The sequence below is a fragment of the Cicer arietinum genome, chromosome 5, assembly GCF_000331145.2.
Source record: "Cicer arietinum cultivar CDC Frontier isolate Library 1 chromosome 5, Cicar.CDCFrontier_v2.0, whole genome shotgun sequence".
In the NCBI taxonomy this organism is placed as follows: domain Eukaryota; kingdom Viridiplantae; phylum Streptophyta; class Magnoliopsida; order Fabales; family Fabaceae; genus Cicer; species Cicer arietinum.
This window is the reverse complement of record NC_021164.2, coordinates 63,368,501-63,387,465: the sequence shown is the minus strand read 5'-3', so window position 1 is coordinate 63,387,465 and position 18,965 is coordinate 63,368,501. Positions and strand designations below refer to the sequence as shown.

The 18,965-nt window shown below is 29.2% G+C and overlaps 1 protein-coding gene across 2 annotated transcripts; it reads right to left on the bottom strand.

Moving 5' to 3' along the window:
* Positions 1 to 9,737: 9,737 nt before the first annotated feature.
* LOC101500451 (lysM domain receptor-like kinase 3) lies at positions 9,738 to 17,218 on the bottom strand. Of its 2 annotated transcripts, none has more exons than XM_004501971.4 (13): positions 16,398 to 17,218; positions 15,847 to 16,329; positions 15,146 to 15,179; positions 15,021 to 15,028; positions 14,743 to 14,904; positions 13,703 to 13,896; positions 12,785 to 12,874; positions 11,214 to 11,307; positions 10,976 to 11,127; positions 10,801 to 10,895; positions 10,562 to 10,703; positions 10,326 to 10,424; positions 9,738 to 10,242 (listed from the first exon to the last, which is right to left on the bottom strand). In XM_004501971.4, the coding sequence occupies exons 1-13, from the start codon at positions 16,546 to 16,548 to the stop codon at positions 10,078 to 10,080; spliced, it is 1,869 nt and encodes a 622-aa protein (XP_004502028.1). In that variant the 5' UTR covers positions 16,549 to 17,218; the 3' UTR covers positions 9,738 to 10,077. The 2 variants fall into 2 exon arrangements, with proteins under 2 accessions (XP_004502028.1, XP_004502029.1); XM_004501972.4 differs by having other exon boundaries at positions 14,752 to 14,904; positions 16,398 to 17,216.
* Between the last annotated feature and the right edge of the window lie 1,747 nt (positions 17,219 to 18,965).

Below are 18,965 nucleotides of genomic sequence, written 5' to 3'. Positions count from 1 at the left end.
TCCTTTGTTCTGTGCTTTTAACATTGGTGATTTTTATTATTTCCAATCTTCTGCGGTGAAAGATCTTAAGCCAAGTTGATATGCACTTTCTTTTGTTGTTTTTTATTGCCGAACTGGCTGCTTCAGCGCTATTATGTTTTACAGGTGATGACCATGGCACGTTAATATATTAGTTGTAATGGTAATATTTTCTTCCTTTGCCAGTGATTTGGACCGTCTTTGATTTAAACGGCACAAGCATAGATGCCATGGCCTCCTCATTCCACAGATCCCAACCATTTAGAACTCAGCGCCTATCTTTTGGTCCAGTTTTCACGAGTATTCTAGCTATTCATTCATAAATATTGCTCTCCGGAAGTTTTTTCCCATCCACAAAATCATACTATATTCTTCCGAAACTATACTAGGTTATTGCTACAAGTTTTCTTATTAGTAGGTATTGAATTCAGTATTTCGAGGTTTACAACACTCACAATGTGCACCAACAACTTGTGCTAGACCTTGATGATATTGCTACAAGTTTAAGTGCATATAATTTTGTACTCAAGGTCCATTATACTAATGTGTTGACTTATAATATAAACATGATGGTGCACCAAAAGGATATATCATAATGCCATTAATATACCTCCAAAAATTATCTGCTTAATGCTTATAGACTCATCATAAAGCTGAATTCACAAATTATAACTGTTATTTTACTTGTATATGCAAAGCTGAATCTATGGTATTGGTTGTGGCATGCCAATGCCATATATCATGCCACTTTTCTTTTACTTTCAAACTACACAATTATTTAAGCACAACCATGAGGTTCAAAATCAACACGCTCACACATAAAAGACTATAGCTGGTTGTGCCTTGGTGGGACGTCCTGTAACCAGAATTAGTATCTTCACTTACTCACCACTACACTTTGTTTGGACCACACCCCTCCACCTTCATCATTTTTTAAAACAATACTCCTTTATTTGGTGCTATGAAGTTGGTAATTTCTTGCACTACACTAGTACATTCTTTTATTTTAACTACCCTACCATTTTGGAAAAAAAATCATTCAATGACTACAATGAAACGAAAAGTACAAGAGTAGGACCTCAATATATATATATACACTCGCGCACGCGGTGTTTGGTGATGGGTTTTTCACGACCTTATAGCGTTTTTTACGAATTTATAGCGTTTTTTAAGATGTTACTTCTAATAGTGTTTGAGTTTATAATTTATCATTTTTTCTCTCTCATGTTTACTATTATTATCTTAATTGGACAAATTTAAATATTAATTAAAAATATTTTGGTCATTTTATATTTACCTATTCGTTCAACTTTTAATTTTACCAAATCATCTATCGAATAACTTATCCGCCATAGCCATAGTGTGATAGCTTCATTCTTTTAAAAAAATTAATTTTTCAAAAATCATACTAAACTTATTTTAACCGAAAAACTACTACAAGTTAAAAGTTAATCCAAACTGTACCTTTCACTAATAAGCTTTCAATCTTTGACACATCCTTGTATCTACCTCCACATGTCACTTGTTTTATTTTGCTGATATTTTCATTTATATCAAAATATGAAATTAAGTTCTACACCCCAAAAATTGCATGGTTGTTGTGTGAAGTAATGCGTATGTAACGTACTGTATTCAAAGTTTGGGCCCTATAACTCCATATGATAAATGAACAATATGATGACTGATGATGAGTAGGTTTATACTATTTCATTTCATATATTATTATGAACTCAAGAAGGTTTTTTGCAAGAAAAAAAAAACCAATTTGGTAAAATTAATTAAACTTTTACCTGAAAATGTGAGAGATTGGTCCATAATTTCATTTTACTTATATCTAATTCTGATTAAAATAAAGAAATGAAACTGCTGTTAAAGAGGGGACAATGAAATTAAATATTGTATAGTTAAAATGGACAATGACTAACATCATAAAGTTTGCTGCTTTACTTTTTCTTAATTCCTCAACTTTTTCAGCAACTCAACCATCAGAAGAGAGAAGCATACCCTCATGAAAAAGTATATTGATTTGGTGAGAATTATGAGGGAGACTCATCTTTGGAATTGAGCCACAGAAGAAGCTAATTGATGATATAATTCATACTATTATTGGTTTCTTCAAAATTTGGTGCAAGTTCCAATGGAACAGAAAGCTTCATTCAAGGCAAAGAAATACTAGGAAAATATCAAAATAATGACAAAAGTTAGAGACATAAAAAATAAATACAAATTTTATATTTTTTTGTTCTCTAAATTTTTGTCTCTGTTTCAATTTTTTATTAATGTATAAAAAAAACCCATATATGCATGGTTTTATACTTCCACAAGAGAACAAAATTCTAAATATCCTCTGTACAACAAGAACAAATTATCTCTACCAATCTAGCTAACAAAACAAATCATTCTTTTTTCTAATATTAATGATACATACAAATGCAACAATTCAATTATACTAGCATATGATATAAAAGTATATAATATATACTTCCCTGTACATGAGAAATATTAAATAGCTGCTACATATGATACTCTATCTCTTATTGTGTAAAGGGTTGGATCCTGTAGGCACTCTTCTTTTCTGAGACTCAAATTCTCTGAAGCTGATTGGAGAACTGGCCCATGAATGATGAAAATATTGTTGTGTTGAAGTTGAGGGACCTGAAAATTTGGGGGTCCTAATGGAATAAGAAGTAGGTGTAAGGAAGAGAAGAATACTAAAGAGAAGGAACAAGTGGAATTGCTTCATTTTCATAATTTAAGTAACAATGTTACTAAGACTCAAAAAGACAAAATGATGTGAATGTAAAATTTATGTGGGTTAAGCTTCTTGTTATATAGATACAGACATGTGTTGGTCTAGGTCTTTTTTTTTCTCTAAGCTAAATGTACTTGGTGATATATTTATAAAGCACTACTAAAGTGTGACACAATTGATGAATAATCGTACCATTAAGCATATGGTGTATGGTTTTGATATCACGGGGAAGCATATGTGGAAAAATATATGCTCAAAGATTGTAAATGGGTTTCCTTGAATTTACCTCAAATAAAAATTTGTAAGACTGTTTGAAGTGTAACTTATAACATCATTATTCGAAAGAATTTGTGAAAACAAATAAATTATATGAAAATAACTCATAGTTTACAATATAAAAATAATTTTTTTTTAGAAGTAACTGATACATAAATATTTATGCTATAAGTTTGTAATTAAGTTGCTTATCTTTTATTTTTGTCAAATAGTCTAATGAATAGATTCATAAATTTTAATTGTAGAAAAGTGAAAAATTTTAAGTTCGAACTCGAGTTTTTGGATATTGATGTGACTGCAACTATCAACTAAATGGTATCAATTGAGTTGTCATGACCTATTGGCTCTATGATTAGGATCAGACGGTAATTGATTGGTTTGATAATAAAATATGTAGGTAGGGACGGGCATAGATAAAGGGTGTCTAGAATGATGGTTGTTGTATTCAATTCATTGGGGAGATAGTGACAATGAAAATTGAATACTGACTTAAAGGAAGTATATAACTCCGTATATGTGAAAGCTTAATAACAAAGAGCTCAAAATATGGCGCATATGGTTTTGATATAACTTTTGATTTCAAAATAACCCCATTCAATCACTTGGGGTACCCTCCCCTCCCTTCCTATACACAATTTAATTCAGGGTAACAAAATGCTTTTCATTTTCTAAGTAAAACACCATTAAATACTTATAAGTTTGTATAGGATCGGATTCGAATCCGAAAACAAGAAATTATATATACTAACGAGAAATATTATGAATAATTTCTTTTTAATATTTTTTTTATTGGATAAAATTTATGTAAATCTCACTACTTATATGATCTATATTAATTTCATTCAATAAAATAATAAATATTAAAATAGATTATTTTTAACATTATTACATTATTCGTATACTAATATAATAAAAAAATCATAAATTGCTTTACACAATTGCAAGTGTTGTTTTGAGTAAATTTCTATTATAAGGTTGAATTTGAAAAGTTTTTTTTCCTTTTCAACATTGTATATATCAAAAAAATTATATTCTTACACAATTAAATTTACAAAATCTAAAATTTTGTTTCGGAGCTATGAGGAAAAAGAATTGATGATTTTGAGAGAAACACATGAGAAAAATAGATGTGAAAGGGATAATAGATAAATAAAATATTTCTATACATGAAATCTCACTAAATGTATTAGATAATTTTTTTTGGAGAAAATTTACGCATTTTTTATATCACTTTTCTTTTTATAAGTACTTAAAATAAATAAATATTGACCATTAAAGTTCTTCATATATTTTAAAGAAAAATAACACAATCATGACAATCATATTAATCTTTACAAATAAGTATTATCAAAATACTAAATTATTCTAAAAGAAACTAAACAATGAACAAGTGAATGTAATTTTATGTACTCTCTTCATAACAAAAAACAAGTTTACAAATAAATACACGTATTTTATCTTGTATTTTGGTATGGAAGGGGTTATACTAGAATTAATCAAATGAAGTTTAACTTATTAAACAAATGTTTGATTATGAGTATTATAGGATTATGCACAATGGTTGGTCTAGGAGATTGGATGGTTTTCATGGATTAAATATATAGTTCCCAATACAATACAGGCATCTAGAATGTACATGTTATGTTGTCACACCAATACAAACCCTTTTCTTCTCAATTATACTAGATAATAGATTAGTGGGTCATTCATGTCATGGGAATTTTCATGTCTTAAATGGTTGTATTATCATACATCTAATTTGTACCATGTTCAGACTTAAAAGGAGTGAATTCATAATGTGGAGGCCACCACTTCTCAGTGGGGTCACATAATCTCACAACATTTTTTTTTTAAATTGATCGGTGTATATAATTTCTTGCAATGGTGGATACGACCAAAAGTCATTTCTTCCTTATTTCTTAAAATCCAATTATTTAGCTTTTTGATATATATCACAAAACAACCATTTTAATGAAAAAGAATCATTACACATAAGCAATTTTTCGGACTCCTCTCTTTTAAACCCTAGCCACTTTCTCTCCCTAACCCTCTTCTTTTTTCATCCACTTAAGAGGAGTAATATGGGTATTTTTTCTCAAAAATTCTTTTATACATTTTTTCTTTATTATTTAAAGTAGATTCAATGTAGACTACTCTTTTTTTTTTTAATGTGTTTTTATGAGTTCATTGTTTAACTCTATTTTTATGAGTTCATTGTTTAAGTGTAACGGTGTTTGATTTTTTTATATTTTTGCCTTGTATTATTTAAGTACAACGTTATGAGTTCAATTATGTAGATTTTTGATTTTTTTGATTTATATCGATAATTTAGATATTGTGATTTTTTTTATAACTTTTTTTTTAGTTTTAATGACTTTGAATTTATGTTGTTTTTGACGTATTCTATTAATTTAAATAAATGAATATTTTTTATATAAAAAAAATATTTTAATCAATTTACCTCATCACTTATAAAAGAAAATATAAGTCATATTTTTATTAAAAAAATTTAAAAAATAAAAGTCAAATTTCTATATTGAACAACTTTTTTAGTTTATTTTGTAGAAACAATTTCCGAATATAATCTGGCTTACGTGGCTCCTCTAATGTACAAATTCAGCAAAGTCTTATGAGTTGCAGCTATACATTAATAAAATTCCATTTTTTTTTTAATTTTAGTTTTTGTGAAAAAATAAAAATATAATTTTTATAAAATTATTTGTCTTTATTTAAATGAAATATATTTAATTGTTCATTAACGTTCATATTTTTGAATGAATTTTTGCAAATAAAATATTATAAAAAATTTATCTATAAAATTATTATTTTTTTAATGATTTTAGTTTGTTTCTTATACTCATTCAACCAAACTCAAAGACTCAATGTGTGTTAATACTTGTTTTTTTTTAATAAAAAAAGCTAATAAGGATACCAGTTTTATGTATAAGGAATAAAAATTAAACCACATAAACTTAATTAGTGTATATTATGAATATGATAACATAATTTTATGTTCATAATATAAAGTTAAACTTTATAATTAGTTATAATAAATTTTTTAAATGTTATAATTAGTATATTGTAATAATTTTTTTTGAATTGTTTAATATTGATAAGTTTAATTTGAGACTTTTTTTATATTAGTGGTGACATATTTAACTGTGTTGATTGATTATGGTTGCATTCATTAATTTTATAAAATGTTAAAATAAAATATGTGTTGATTGATTATGGTTGCATTCATTAATTTTATAAAATGTTAAAATAAAATATTTGGTCCCAACATAGAGACGCACGTGGAGTGGTACTTTCGACTTGTCCATCTAAGTTGAATCGTCTATCCTTGCTTTTTAGCGGGCTAAACATATTAGACCGCTCTGTTTTGTCATCTCTAATATTCACCTTCTATGAAAGGTAGGGATATAAATAGGAAAAATCGATTGGCGTGAGCTTATGTCCTAACCTACAATAGATGAATACTACGTTAAATTTTTTTAATAAGCAAAGTCAAAACTTTTTTAAGAATCTATTTAATGAAAAATGTTAGACTAAATCTACTATAAAAAGTCCTTTTAGACCTATCAAACTAGCCTTCCTAATTAAATATAAATAATTTTTTTTTAATTACTATTATTATTATTATTATTATTATTTTGTTAAATAATAGATTTTCTAACATTTCATGTAAATTTAACCAATTGATATATATCAATCTTTGACATATTTAAATATATTATTATAAAATAAAATTGAAATATGATGTGATATAATGTAGATACTCAAAAAGATCACATTAGATATAATAATAGAACTCAAGTTAATTGACTTATTAACTTGTTCGTTTATTTACAAAAATCTAATGTTGAGTGACAAAGACTTTCATAAAATAATAGTGAAATAATATTTTAGATAGATTTTCAGACCTTGTCAGAATTTGATAAACGTCAGGATAGGTCAAACCATGATAATATGTCTTTGACAGGTAATAGGTCAGACTTAGACCTAAAATTGTCAATATAGATCAGATTCATGTTTTGCAAAACCACCGATAGATCTTTGTTGGGATAAGGGGTGACCATGACCACTCTGAAGTTCCAACAATTTTATTTTTTTTAAAAAAAATAACATGTAAGAAAAATTATATATATAAAAAAGTTTAATTAACAAAATTCACACACCTTTTAACCTAAATTTCAATTGTGTATGTTGTGAGTTTCATCTAAAGATATAGAAATCAAACTAATGACCTGATAAATACAAAAATTTAATCAAAATCAATTAAATTGATTTCAACTTTTCTTTTGTTTGAGTCCAAATTGAACTCAAACAAATAAATTCAATATCTATTAATTTGAGTATGATTTCACTTAATTTAAAATCGACTATCGATACTAAACTTAATTATTATATTTTATTTCATACTATATTTGTAGTGTTATTTTTTAAAAAATGTGTTGTATTTAAGTTTTTTTTTAATAGTATAAAAATTTAGTGTTTTAAAAGTGTTATCTTAAATTTTTTACTTAATTGCAGTTTTAATCTCCATATTTTCACTTAATTTGCAAAAAAACGGTTCTTCTATTTTAAAATCAAACAACTTTGGTTCATCTCTCGTATTTTTTAATTAAAAAATAATGTTGTGACGTATTTTAAATGATGTGACATATAATACAATAATGTTGAATGATTAATATCCATGAAAGTGTAATGAAAATCTCTAGAATTTCTAATTTCTACTTTCGAAATTAGTCATTTTTATAATTTAATTGATAACATATAAACAATTAATGCATCTAGATGATTTAATATCACAAGATTGTACAACACATCATTTAAAATATGTTTAATCACTATTTTTTTAGTTAGAAAATCTGAAGAAGACACTAAAGTTGTTAGATTTTAAAATATGGAGACATATTTAGTGAATTGATGAAAATAAGTGGATCAAAACTATAATTCAGTCTAAAAATTTAAGAGTATAAAAATGTGTTCTATTGAACTGTCCAAAATAAATAAAATCAACATGTTCTTCATTGCCTTAGTTTAAATTTTGTGAGAAAATTTTAAAAGCTCAGTCATAATGACTTTCTTTTTGGTTCAATTTTTTTCTAAAAAAATAAATCAAATCGAAATGCTATACTTAGCTTTTCACTTCTAAACTTGGACAATTTCTCATTATGATTTCTCTTCGCTCTGTCATTGTGTTTGTAATTTTTTGTACCTTAAATTATTAATTTGCAACTAAAAATATGTATATATAATACGATATTATATTATTTTTAATTTAATGATTAAAATTTTAAATTTCGACACTTTCGAGACTTTGGTTAAAATCTACGATCTTAGGAAGCCTAACTCAATCTTAGTCTATTATAACCTCTAATAACAGATGAAGTGTTGGATAAGTCTAACCAAATCATATGCTCAAAAAAATTGACCAAAATACAAACCATTAATCCACAACCAAAAGGAGGCTCAATACAAAGCATCAATAAGTTTCAGCCACTTAATGAATAAACTTGGTTAAAGTCTTCAAAGAAAGGATAATTAGAAAGTACGTCCGTTGGAGAAAGTTGTTATAATTATTTTTATTATTATCAACTTAAGCATAATGCATTTTTAATTATGTTCAACATCCAAATACTCATAATCATATCTGTCAATTCTTTTTTCATAAACGTCAAATTAATATTTCTCTTGGCTTCAAGTAAGTTAGTTATCCCCTAAAAAAATTGTTAGTTTTCTTTTAGAGAAGCGTTATTTGTTACAAATGAATTTCCCTTTCATTTATAATTAAGACTCTCAATCAGAGAAAGTCTAAAAAAAATTTATAGTGTACCTTAACTTTTAAAAAATTGCAACTTTTTATAGTATACTTTAATTCTTTAAAACTTGTATTGATATTTTAATTTTGTACGTCTAAAATAAATTTTAAGATTTTGTAATTTTAGAGATACAATTTTATAAATTCGAACAAAACCTAAAAAAAGAGCCACCACACTAATTATATGTTATTATTCAAAAATTTGCATAAGACTAAATTTGATGGTTCTATTTAAGTAGCCATTTCAAGGGTAATTATATGTATTTATTTATGCATAAATATTCTACGTCCCTTTGTGAATGCTAGTGCTGGTATGGGATAATTAATGTGGGAAAGAGCTATCAATGGTGGGGACTGGGGAGAGCCAAAACCAAGGAATAAGATTTTTCGAGGAAAATTGAAATATTTTAGTAACGTTGGGTGTGGCATCAAGTCACAATTGACATAAAAAGCATCCTTCACTTGTTTGTCTCATAAGCCACTCGAGTGGATGTTTGAACCATGTTTCTAATTTATACTAATACCAAAACACAAAAATAAGTCAAATCACTCAATAAATATGTTGCTGCTGTTCGATGTTTGGTCGTTTGGTTAGGATATTAATATAAAGGAATGCCAATTTGCCATAGGTCAATTCCACAAATGCTTTGTGCTTGTACTACATTCCTATAATGCAGGGTTAGTTTTTTTTTTTTTTTGACAGAATAATGCAGAGTTAGTTAATCCTTAATCTTATAATAAAAAAGGACATATGCGGTTGAGATTTAGCCCCTCTATATTTAGGGACATATTAACATCTAAAAGGAGCGTCATCTCTTCAAATATGTTTGCCAAATTAGGTTCAGATTTCTAAACAAATACAATCAATTGTTAACTGTTAATTGTATTATGTAATTAGCTATACTTCATTACAAATATACCCCAATAGGCCTCAAAATTTATTACACAAACTTACAGGGATTCATGTACCTGGGCAGAAACAGATGCACGTCTCAATGCCTAACATAATAATGTGTAAATTGATGGTAAATAATGATAAAATTGTTGATCCCTCCCCCCTTTCTACTGAATCCAGACTAGTAAACTGTACAAATTCCTAATTGCCAAATCCATTTTACAAACATTGTTTGTTTTGACAATTGCTGCAATGTCAGAAACCGACTCCAAACATTGTAAATAAATACAAAATATTTGTGTTGGTATAATCCTATCTTCCTGACATAAGATTCACAAGGTTTTGATTTTCGTAAAAGGAACCAACATCCCAATCGTCTGTACTTGAAGAAAGTGTCATAAGAGCAACCACAATTGATCTCATACTCGGACGCAGTTGAGGATTTTCTTGTGTACACGCTTTGGCTAGTTGAGCCATCTGCAAGCCAAAACAGTGACCATAGGTTTAACATTATTTCTGAAATCATAAACACAATAGGGTTTATTAACAAATGTTCTTACCTTGCGAACCGAATCTACAGGGTAGGTATCCCCTAGTCTTGGATCCACTAGTTTGTGAAGATCTTCTGTAGGATCAGGTTGACTAAGAACTCCTTCAAACTACAGTACATAATAAAAATGAAAAGAAATTAATACCACAATTTAGGTTGATGAGGAACGACAATGATTGTTGATTTTGAAAAATATTATCAAAGACTTTTTATAGTAAAATTCTTTATTATGAAGTCAAGATCAACCAGAGCTACAAGTCCCTTTGAGTCTGCAGCAACAGATTCATTTGTCTTGACAATAGCTTCCTTCGCCGAAATAAGTTCATAAAGAACAACTCCGAAGGCATAAACATCTACTTTGGGAGAAACATCTCCATATTGAGCATACCTTCACATAAAAATTGTAACCATTGAGCAAATCAACATGCACACAAAAGTGAATTTCTCAGTAAATCAAATGTGAGTAAATGTTCAGTATAACGTACTCCGGTGGCATGTATCCAAATGTGCCAACAAGACGACCTGTTGGAAGTGATGAGCTTCCAACTTCCGTCAATTTGGTCAATCCAAAATCAGCAACCTACAAGTATGAATATTTTATTAGTTTCCATAGTAATCCAAATAATAAAATTAGAGATAGAATCTCAAAACACATTCAACCTTTCCCCGGAAGTTTTTATCTATCAATATATTTGCTGGCTTTATGTCGCGGTGAATATATACAGGAACTGTATGCTCATGGATATATTCAAGACCTCTGGCAGAATCCAAAGCAATCTGCACACGTGTAGCCCATGGCAGTGGATCTCTACCTGTAAAAATCATCACTTCACTGTTAATGCAAGACAATCACAACGCATCATAGGAAAATAAAAACTTAAGTATAAGCTGAATTAACCTGAACCGCGCAAATGTTGACTCAAGTTTCCATTCTCAATGAATTCGTAGACAAGGAAAAGAGACCCCTCAATACTATATCCAATCAACCGCACCTACATGGCCATTAAAAGTTTAAGACATTGCACAAAATAAGGTGTAAGAATCCATTCATTTTCTTTTGGTGTTTAAGATAGAGAGACATAAATTAAGGTATCATTCATTGTTATATATTTCGACTAAAACACCCTTATGGCCTTATTTAATTCATGGACAGTTATGAGTAGATAGTTATTCATTCTCATTATTGTAATATTTTTAAACCTAACAACGTATATTCAAAAAAACATCATTAATTGAGTCTTGGATTTCCAAAACATCATCAATAGAAATGGAATGGAAGGAGTATATACGAAACATGTCAGCGGGTTTATAAGCTTTACAAACACTCCATAAAAGAGCAATAACCAAGACCGTGACAAAATTTCTCCCAGCAATATAAGTCAGAAGATGGTAACTTAAGTTACTTTGTGAAAAAAGGAATAGGTTAAATTGATCCCTACAAATCTTGTAAAATTTGATTTTAATCCCTATAAATTTTTTATTCATATTTATTCCTTTGATTTAACAAAAATAGGGACAAAAAGCACACAATTTTTGTCTTTATTGCAGTAAAAGCCCAGCTTTTCTCCTCTGTTGCAATCTGACCTAGTTTTTTTTATTGTATCAGTTGGTCTGAGGCTCAGCTTTTTCTAAAATGTGTTTTGACCTCTGCTTCGGTTCCAAAATGATTTGGCTCTGTTGGCCAAATTACATTATTCAGTTATTTTTCTCTTTCAAAGGATACATTTGTAACAAGCCTAAATTTTTTTCTCTTATTTAGGTTGAGGGGGTTTGTTGAATTATATATATACACTATCTTATAATATCTCAATTGTATTTTTGAGTAAATAAGGATGACTTAGATTAGCAATGGTTTCCGCATTTCCTTATATATCTTGATTGGTTTCTTTTCTACTAAGAGGTTGCGTGTTTGTTAAATCAAAACTCTTACAAATGGAAGGTAAGGCAGTAAGGCTGCTTGCAATAAATTAACAATAACTCTGACCCTATCGTGAACCCCACCATGGTAGGAACTTTATAGCACCAGGTTGCCTTTCTTTTACTGTAAAATCTTAAGATTACTAAATTCAAACCAACAAGTCTATGCCCAAGCTAGTGCTAAATTTTATCATTGCAACAACTAAAACCTTTTCCCATTAAGTAAAGTTGACCTTATAGATTAAACAATGCATATAAATCATTTCTAATGACGAGTCCTTTAATATAAATCCTTATTAATGGTTTTCCGGACGTATAACTTTTCTTGCTCTCTATCCACTGAAACAATTGGCACTACCTTCTATCTAATCTACCCATCCTACTGGAGTTTCTACAAGTCTTCTCTACATGTATCCAAACCACTTAAAGCAAGATTTTACCATATTTACCCCAGTTAGATCTAATCACTAAAATTACTGAAAATGCTTCAAGTTTAAACAGTATGAGAAAATTAATACTAATAAATACTTCAATATTTAAGGAATTAAGTACCAAGTTAAGATGATGAACACGTGTAAGGACTTTCAATTCAGCAAGAAACTCTTTCGATGCTTGCATATCCATCTTCTTGATTGCAGCTTTCTGCATCAGCAAAATTATTGGCTTATAATGAGAATATGAATTCTAAAAAGAACAGGACATATTGGCTCTTTAAAACAACACACTGACCCATCAGTGCAGAACTATGTAAAACGACAATATATTGGCATGTATATATGCGTTAGACTTCGACAACCGAAATGCATTCTACTGTGATTAAAAGGACAGGATATACATTGTAAACATTATGCAACAATCTCAATTTTCAAGAAAACGAGGATAAAATTTCTCAGTAAAATGTAAAACGAATGAAAAATTAAAAATCAAACTGTTTCAATATTGCCATCATTTCCTCTTATCCAGTTGGTTGTTGAAGAATCATAATTCACCATTGGGAAACCATTTTGAAGCAACTCTCAATCTTTTCTCACAAGTACTTTCCAGCTTGACTTCCACAATAGTGTGTCATAAACACCAAAAAATGATGTTAATGTATTGATTTTTGGAAGGACGGTATCATTTTAGCTCATCCATCCGTACATATCACAGAACATATATCTTCATCTTCAGTCCCAATATGGCAAGTAAATTTTACTAACCCCAATTTTGATGAATCGTGAATTATCAAGTTTTCAACATCTCATTTTTTCCCATTTTAGTTGTGTTACATAATAGCTTATTAACTATATCTGATAGAATGTCACATAGTATCCATACAGTCATACTACACTCTTCTATTTCGACTTGTTTTCATTCAACAAACAATCAGCACACTACTAAACCTTGATGACTAAACATTGATAAACTCTATAAAAAATATCAGAACGACATTTTCCCCAAGAAATAGTTGTAATAAATGCTACTACTCACCTCTCCCCTTAGCTCTGCATAGTAGACAGAGCCAAAACCTCCTTGACCAATTTTATTAGCCAAGCTAAAGTTATCTGAGGCAGCTGCTAGTTCATCATATGAGAATTCAACTGATTTGTCCACTGTTATGCCAGTGATAGCAGCAGGAACACCATGCCTTGTCGTTACATTAGCAGCACCATGAGAATTTTCATCTGAAAAGCGGAAAATCACGAGTTATAGTTTGATTTTTCAGAACATGTAAGAGCTAGAAGCACTGAATGTTTTGTAGGGTTCCAACAAGAGTAAAAAAACAATAAGAGTTGCAGTGATGAGAACGTTGGTGGTGGATGATTGCAACAGGAAAAGATGATATTGGAAACAAGCGTACACTTGTGACAAAAAAAGGAATAAATGTACACTCTAGAAAATTGAGTAGCACATATTGAGAAGATGATATTGTGTGCGTTTAGGTGAATTTTTGACAACCGTGATATTGAACGAACTTGATTTTGTAAAATTGATTTGGATAAAATGGAGTTCAAAGTGAAATGACTTATTTTTGGATGTTTTTACTCCAAAAACCCTAAAGAATCTGATTTTGTAAAATTGAATGGGATAAAATGGAGTTCAAAGTGAAATGACTTATTTTTGGATGTTTTTACTCCAAAAAACCCTAAAGAATCGCAGTATTTGTTTCAAAGTTCAAATTTAAACATTAGAACAAGAAAAATTGATATGGATGCACAAAAGGCCATTAAATGGAATCTGAGATCTATATTTTTGTATGTCACACGCTACTTTCTAGAAAGAAAATCAGCAACCAATTGTGCCAACATAAATTAAAAGCAAGAATGTTCTAAGTGATATTGGTCACACAACAGACAGTTAACTTTTTTCTGCTTGGAATTTGATTAGATCTGTGATATGTAACCTACATTGATAGGGTGAATGACATTATTTCAATTAGATCTAATATTTAATAGGACTATAGGAATAAGACAAATATTAACTCCAGTAAAGGTCGGTTTTGGAAGGAATTTAAGTAGAAATAATCATACCCATCCTACCTCGAGAAAATAGTGCAGTGGAATCTCGCGAAAGAAGTTCCTCTTTCTGTATCTTCTTCTTCCGGAAGATTCCAAAATATATAGCAACCGCCAATGACAGAAGAACAACCACTATACCAACAGCTATCCCAGCAATAACCCCACTACCAAGACCTGCTTATAATATATAGAAGCAAAATATGAGTTCAAAGTAGCATTTTCCTTCTACCTTTAATATATGCTAACCACGTGCATCAAAACCAATTTTCTGATAAGAGAGAAAGCCAAACCTCCTGAACTGCAGAAGAGAATAAAAAACACAGTCATGGCTTCAGTCAATTTATTAGAGATTCAATATAAATGCAACCATATATATGAGCACATATTGCATACAAAGTAGAGTAACAAAATTTACCTGGAGCTCAAAAACACAAAGTTACCCTTCTGATCTGGAAGAAAAAACAATTGAAAGAAACAAATAAGATGCATATATTGATTTTTGTAATACATAAAAAAAAATGCTTAAAGATACACACGATGCTTGTTAGCAATCCATTGTTACAATTTCTCCTAATAATTCTTGTTCTTGTAGACTACAATCAATTATGGTTTCATTATCCAAAAACAGACTAATGTTATGATCCATTTGACCATCTTAGACTAGAATATTGTGATAAATATGTACTACAGTGTAGGCCATAACCTTTAGGCCCATTATGGCATGTGCTTAGTAATCACATTACTAGAAATACAAGCCTGCGTCTCGTGCCTTTGCAAAATACAATTGCATGCTCTACCGTTCGCCCCATCAAGAAGCAACCAAAATCCCTAAGCATGTGATAATGCAAGGATTGACATTGTTAATTTCAGACAATTCCCGAAAACTTAGTCTTTTATCACGTCTTCTACAAGTAAGTATTTACATCAGTGTTTTAAATTTTTATCTTAACCCTCCGTTTTCCGGGAAAAGTAAAGTCAAGTAAAGGATTGTTCGAGTGAGAGCTTGAATTCGTTATTCCAAATCAATTTGTCTTTAAATAATGAATAACTGGTTTGAATTTCACATTCAATGACTATTTTAACTAGCAAATAAAACCGTAAATTAAAGTAACAAACCTTTGCCAGGAATAAAAACGAGACCACTCCCTTGATTGAAATTAACACCGGGATTATAACTCCGCAGCAAGGAAGAATCAATGTTGGATGAATTTGCCACAGACCCCAAAGTCTCACCAGGTCTAAGAGGGTAAGTAAGAAACAAACCATAATTGGCAACATCACTGTTCCCACAAGAACAATTTACAGTAACATTAAGCGTTCCAGTATCAGGAATGTTATTAGCTGGATAACTATTGAACCTTTGCAACCACTGAACATTGGTTAGGTTAGCGTAATTGTTCGTAGCAACGGTTTCGTACGTGTCACCCGTTTGAACATCGTAACTAAACGTGTGAGCGAGAAACTCGCCGGCGATGCAATCACATGGAAACGGAATGTTGATTCTTTTACCAGCTATAATGGTGTCTTTGTTGGCTATTGTGTCTTGGTTGTAATCGACTATGTCTTCGGGTTTTGTGAGAATCGAAGATGAGAAGATACCTGAAGAATTTAGAAAGAATAATTAATGGAATTTAATTTAGAAAAAGAAAAATATTTGTTTTAATTACCTGAAATATGTGTGAGGTTGGCGCCTGAATTTAGGTAGTAGGAGGCTAAAGCTGGTGAACAACCTTTTGTGCATTTGGATTCTGAGATGAAAGGGATTGAAAATAGTAAGGAGGAGAAGAATAAGAAGGAGGTGAATCTGAGTTGTTCCATTGGTTGGGAGTTTTGGGAGATGGAGAATGAGAATAAGAATGATATGTCAAAGTAGGAGACAAAATTGAAATGTTTTATTCATCTGGCGGCGAGACGTGTAGTTGACCTGGTGAAGGAAAATTTATTACAGAGATGATCAAAGCAAATTTCAGAGCTGACTTCAAATTCTTTTTATGTGATGGGTTTTGCTACTTCTCTATTTGAACAAGTCAATAATTGTTAGCGGATAAGACCAAGATCCCCAAACTTTCTATACGGGTAATTGAATTCACTTCAATCAACTGAATTGACATAGTCGGATAATCAATCATTCAGTGTCCGATCTATATTTGGACTGTTTTGAAAAAAATATTATGAGACATAAATGTGAGAGGAGTCCTAAACTCATTATTTAAGTTTTTTTGGTTATGATGTGGTGACTAATTCATATTTATATGGTTGCTTATGGATATCTTTCATGATTTGAATGATGTCTAACTGCGTCAATACAAAGATCCTAATAGATAATATTGATCCGATATAAAATTAGTTTGAAGATTGAGGTAGCCGAACATAGATCATCTCCAACGACTCTTCTTCTACATTTTCTCTACCTCTCTATCTTTCTAATCAATTTTTCTTCCCTCTCTTACTTTTTTTTTTTTTTTTACTATGCCTTTCTTTATTTTGGTGGAGGAGGTCCATTCACAAGGTAGACGAGACAAATATAAAGAGGTTTGAGAGTTCGATTTCCATCAACTAGAAAATACTAATAATATTAACAATTAATGTGGATTTTTGCTATATAATAATGATGAACTTGTTATCTATCTTAAATAGAAAAATCTTAAATGGATCACGTCTATCATAAAACTAATACTTAAAAAAATATTTAAAACTCTAAAAATCATATACTTTGACTAAAATCTTTAATAATATTCTTTGTTTCTATGATTGAGATAAAATTAAATAAAAATAAGACAAAATAAATATATATCTTGTGTTGATTCAACGTGAGTTATGTCACTATCTTATACATAAATAAAAAAAGTGTCACCACATTTGAAAGTTATTACTGGTTGTCGTTATAATTTTAGGGTGATTTTTATGTATTGGTGTACGACGAAATAGAAATCATTTTTTAAATATTGACATATAATAATATATGGTTTTATGTCATCTCGAGTAGGGGTGTAAATAAGTCAGGTCGTTCGACAAATGCCTAGTTGAGACTTTTTTCTAAATAGATAAAGTGAAGCTTCTAAAAAAGTTTACTTTACTGAAAAGATGAAACTACATCTCATAACAAATATCTTTCAACCTTATGAGGTCGTCCTCCTAGGTAATATTTTCTATTATTACTATATTTATTATATTAAATTTTAAACTTTTTTTGTTAAAAATTAAACTTTTGATAATATTATTATAAAATAAAATTGAAGTATGATGTATATAAAATTATATTTTTAAAAATGTTATATTAAATCTTAAATATAATTTAATTTTATTGACATATTAATTTATTAAACTATTTAAATATATATTTTATTACTTATTTAAATATATTAAAATAAATTAAATTTTTAAATAGGTTAACCCATCGTTCAAAACAGAAAACATATCATATTAAAGTTCCATAAAAAACTTGTATAAAAAATAGAGTCATACCTACAAATAATTCTACGACAATTCACAAACTAAATATAGACCTTACATTTTTCTTTATAGAAGTTGCAAAATCTAATCTATTAGTAACCTACTCTCAAGTCTTTATATCTAAAAAATATCTTTCGAGTCTCATAAATAAAAACGCGTGTTTATTATTTTATTATAATATATTTTTAATTATAAAAATTAAAAATAAAACGTTGTTATATTAGTCTTTAACTTTAACCGTAATATTTATAAAGAAAATAAGAAATTACATCTTTCTAACAATTAAAAAATAAATAAAATAACATGAATGTCGTATTTCAAAATGCGACTGGTAACCGGGAAAAAAATTGTATACTGAAATTGTAGGTTGAAAAACAAGATTATTTATAATTTGAAAGGGAGTAGATTTTATTTGGAGAAAGATATGCTTCACCAAGATATCACGGCCGCGTAACCGGCAATATTGCACACATACTTTATATATTATAATATATATTAACCACTTATGCCAGTATTCCGTCCAAGAAACTCTTTTATTGGCTAAAAACATGTTCTCGTGATTCATTAGTTCAGGATGAATAGCATTATTCTTTAAAAATAACTTTGTTATATCTGATTGAAAACACGTGTAAAAAAATTTACATGTTAACGTGTATATTTTTTAGTAATAAATAAAAAATATCCTCTTAGACTAATTATTTTATAAAAAAATATCCAAATGTATATGAATATTTGAGAATAACAAATTGATTAAAATTAATAAATTACGGTGATGGTTTTGC

Bases quoted from the DNA above. Each gene is read 5' to 3' on its own strand.
- LOC101500451 (XM_004501971.4), bottom strand. From the start codon at position 16,548: ATGGAACAACTCAGATTCACCTCCTTCTTATTCTTCTCCTCCTTACTA. The intron at 16,330-16,397 runs GTAATTAAAACA...TAAATTCTTCAG, and splicing joins CAACCTCACACATATTTCAG to GTATCTTCTCATCTTCGATT. The intron at 12,875-13,702 runs GTGAGTAGTAGC...TTGCTGATGCAG, and splicing joins ATGCAGAGCTAAGGGGAGAG to AAAGCTGCAATCAAGAAGAT.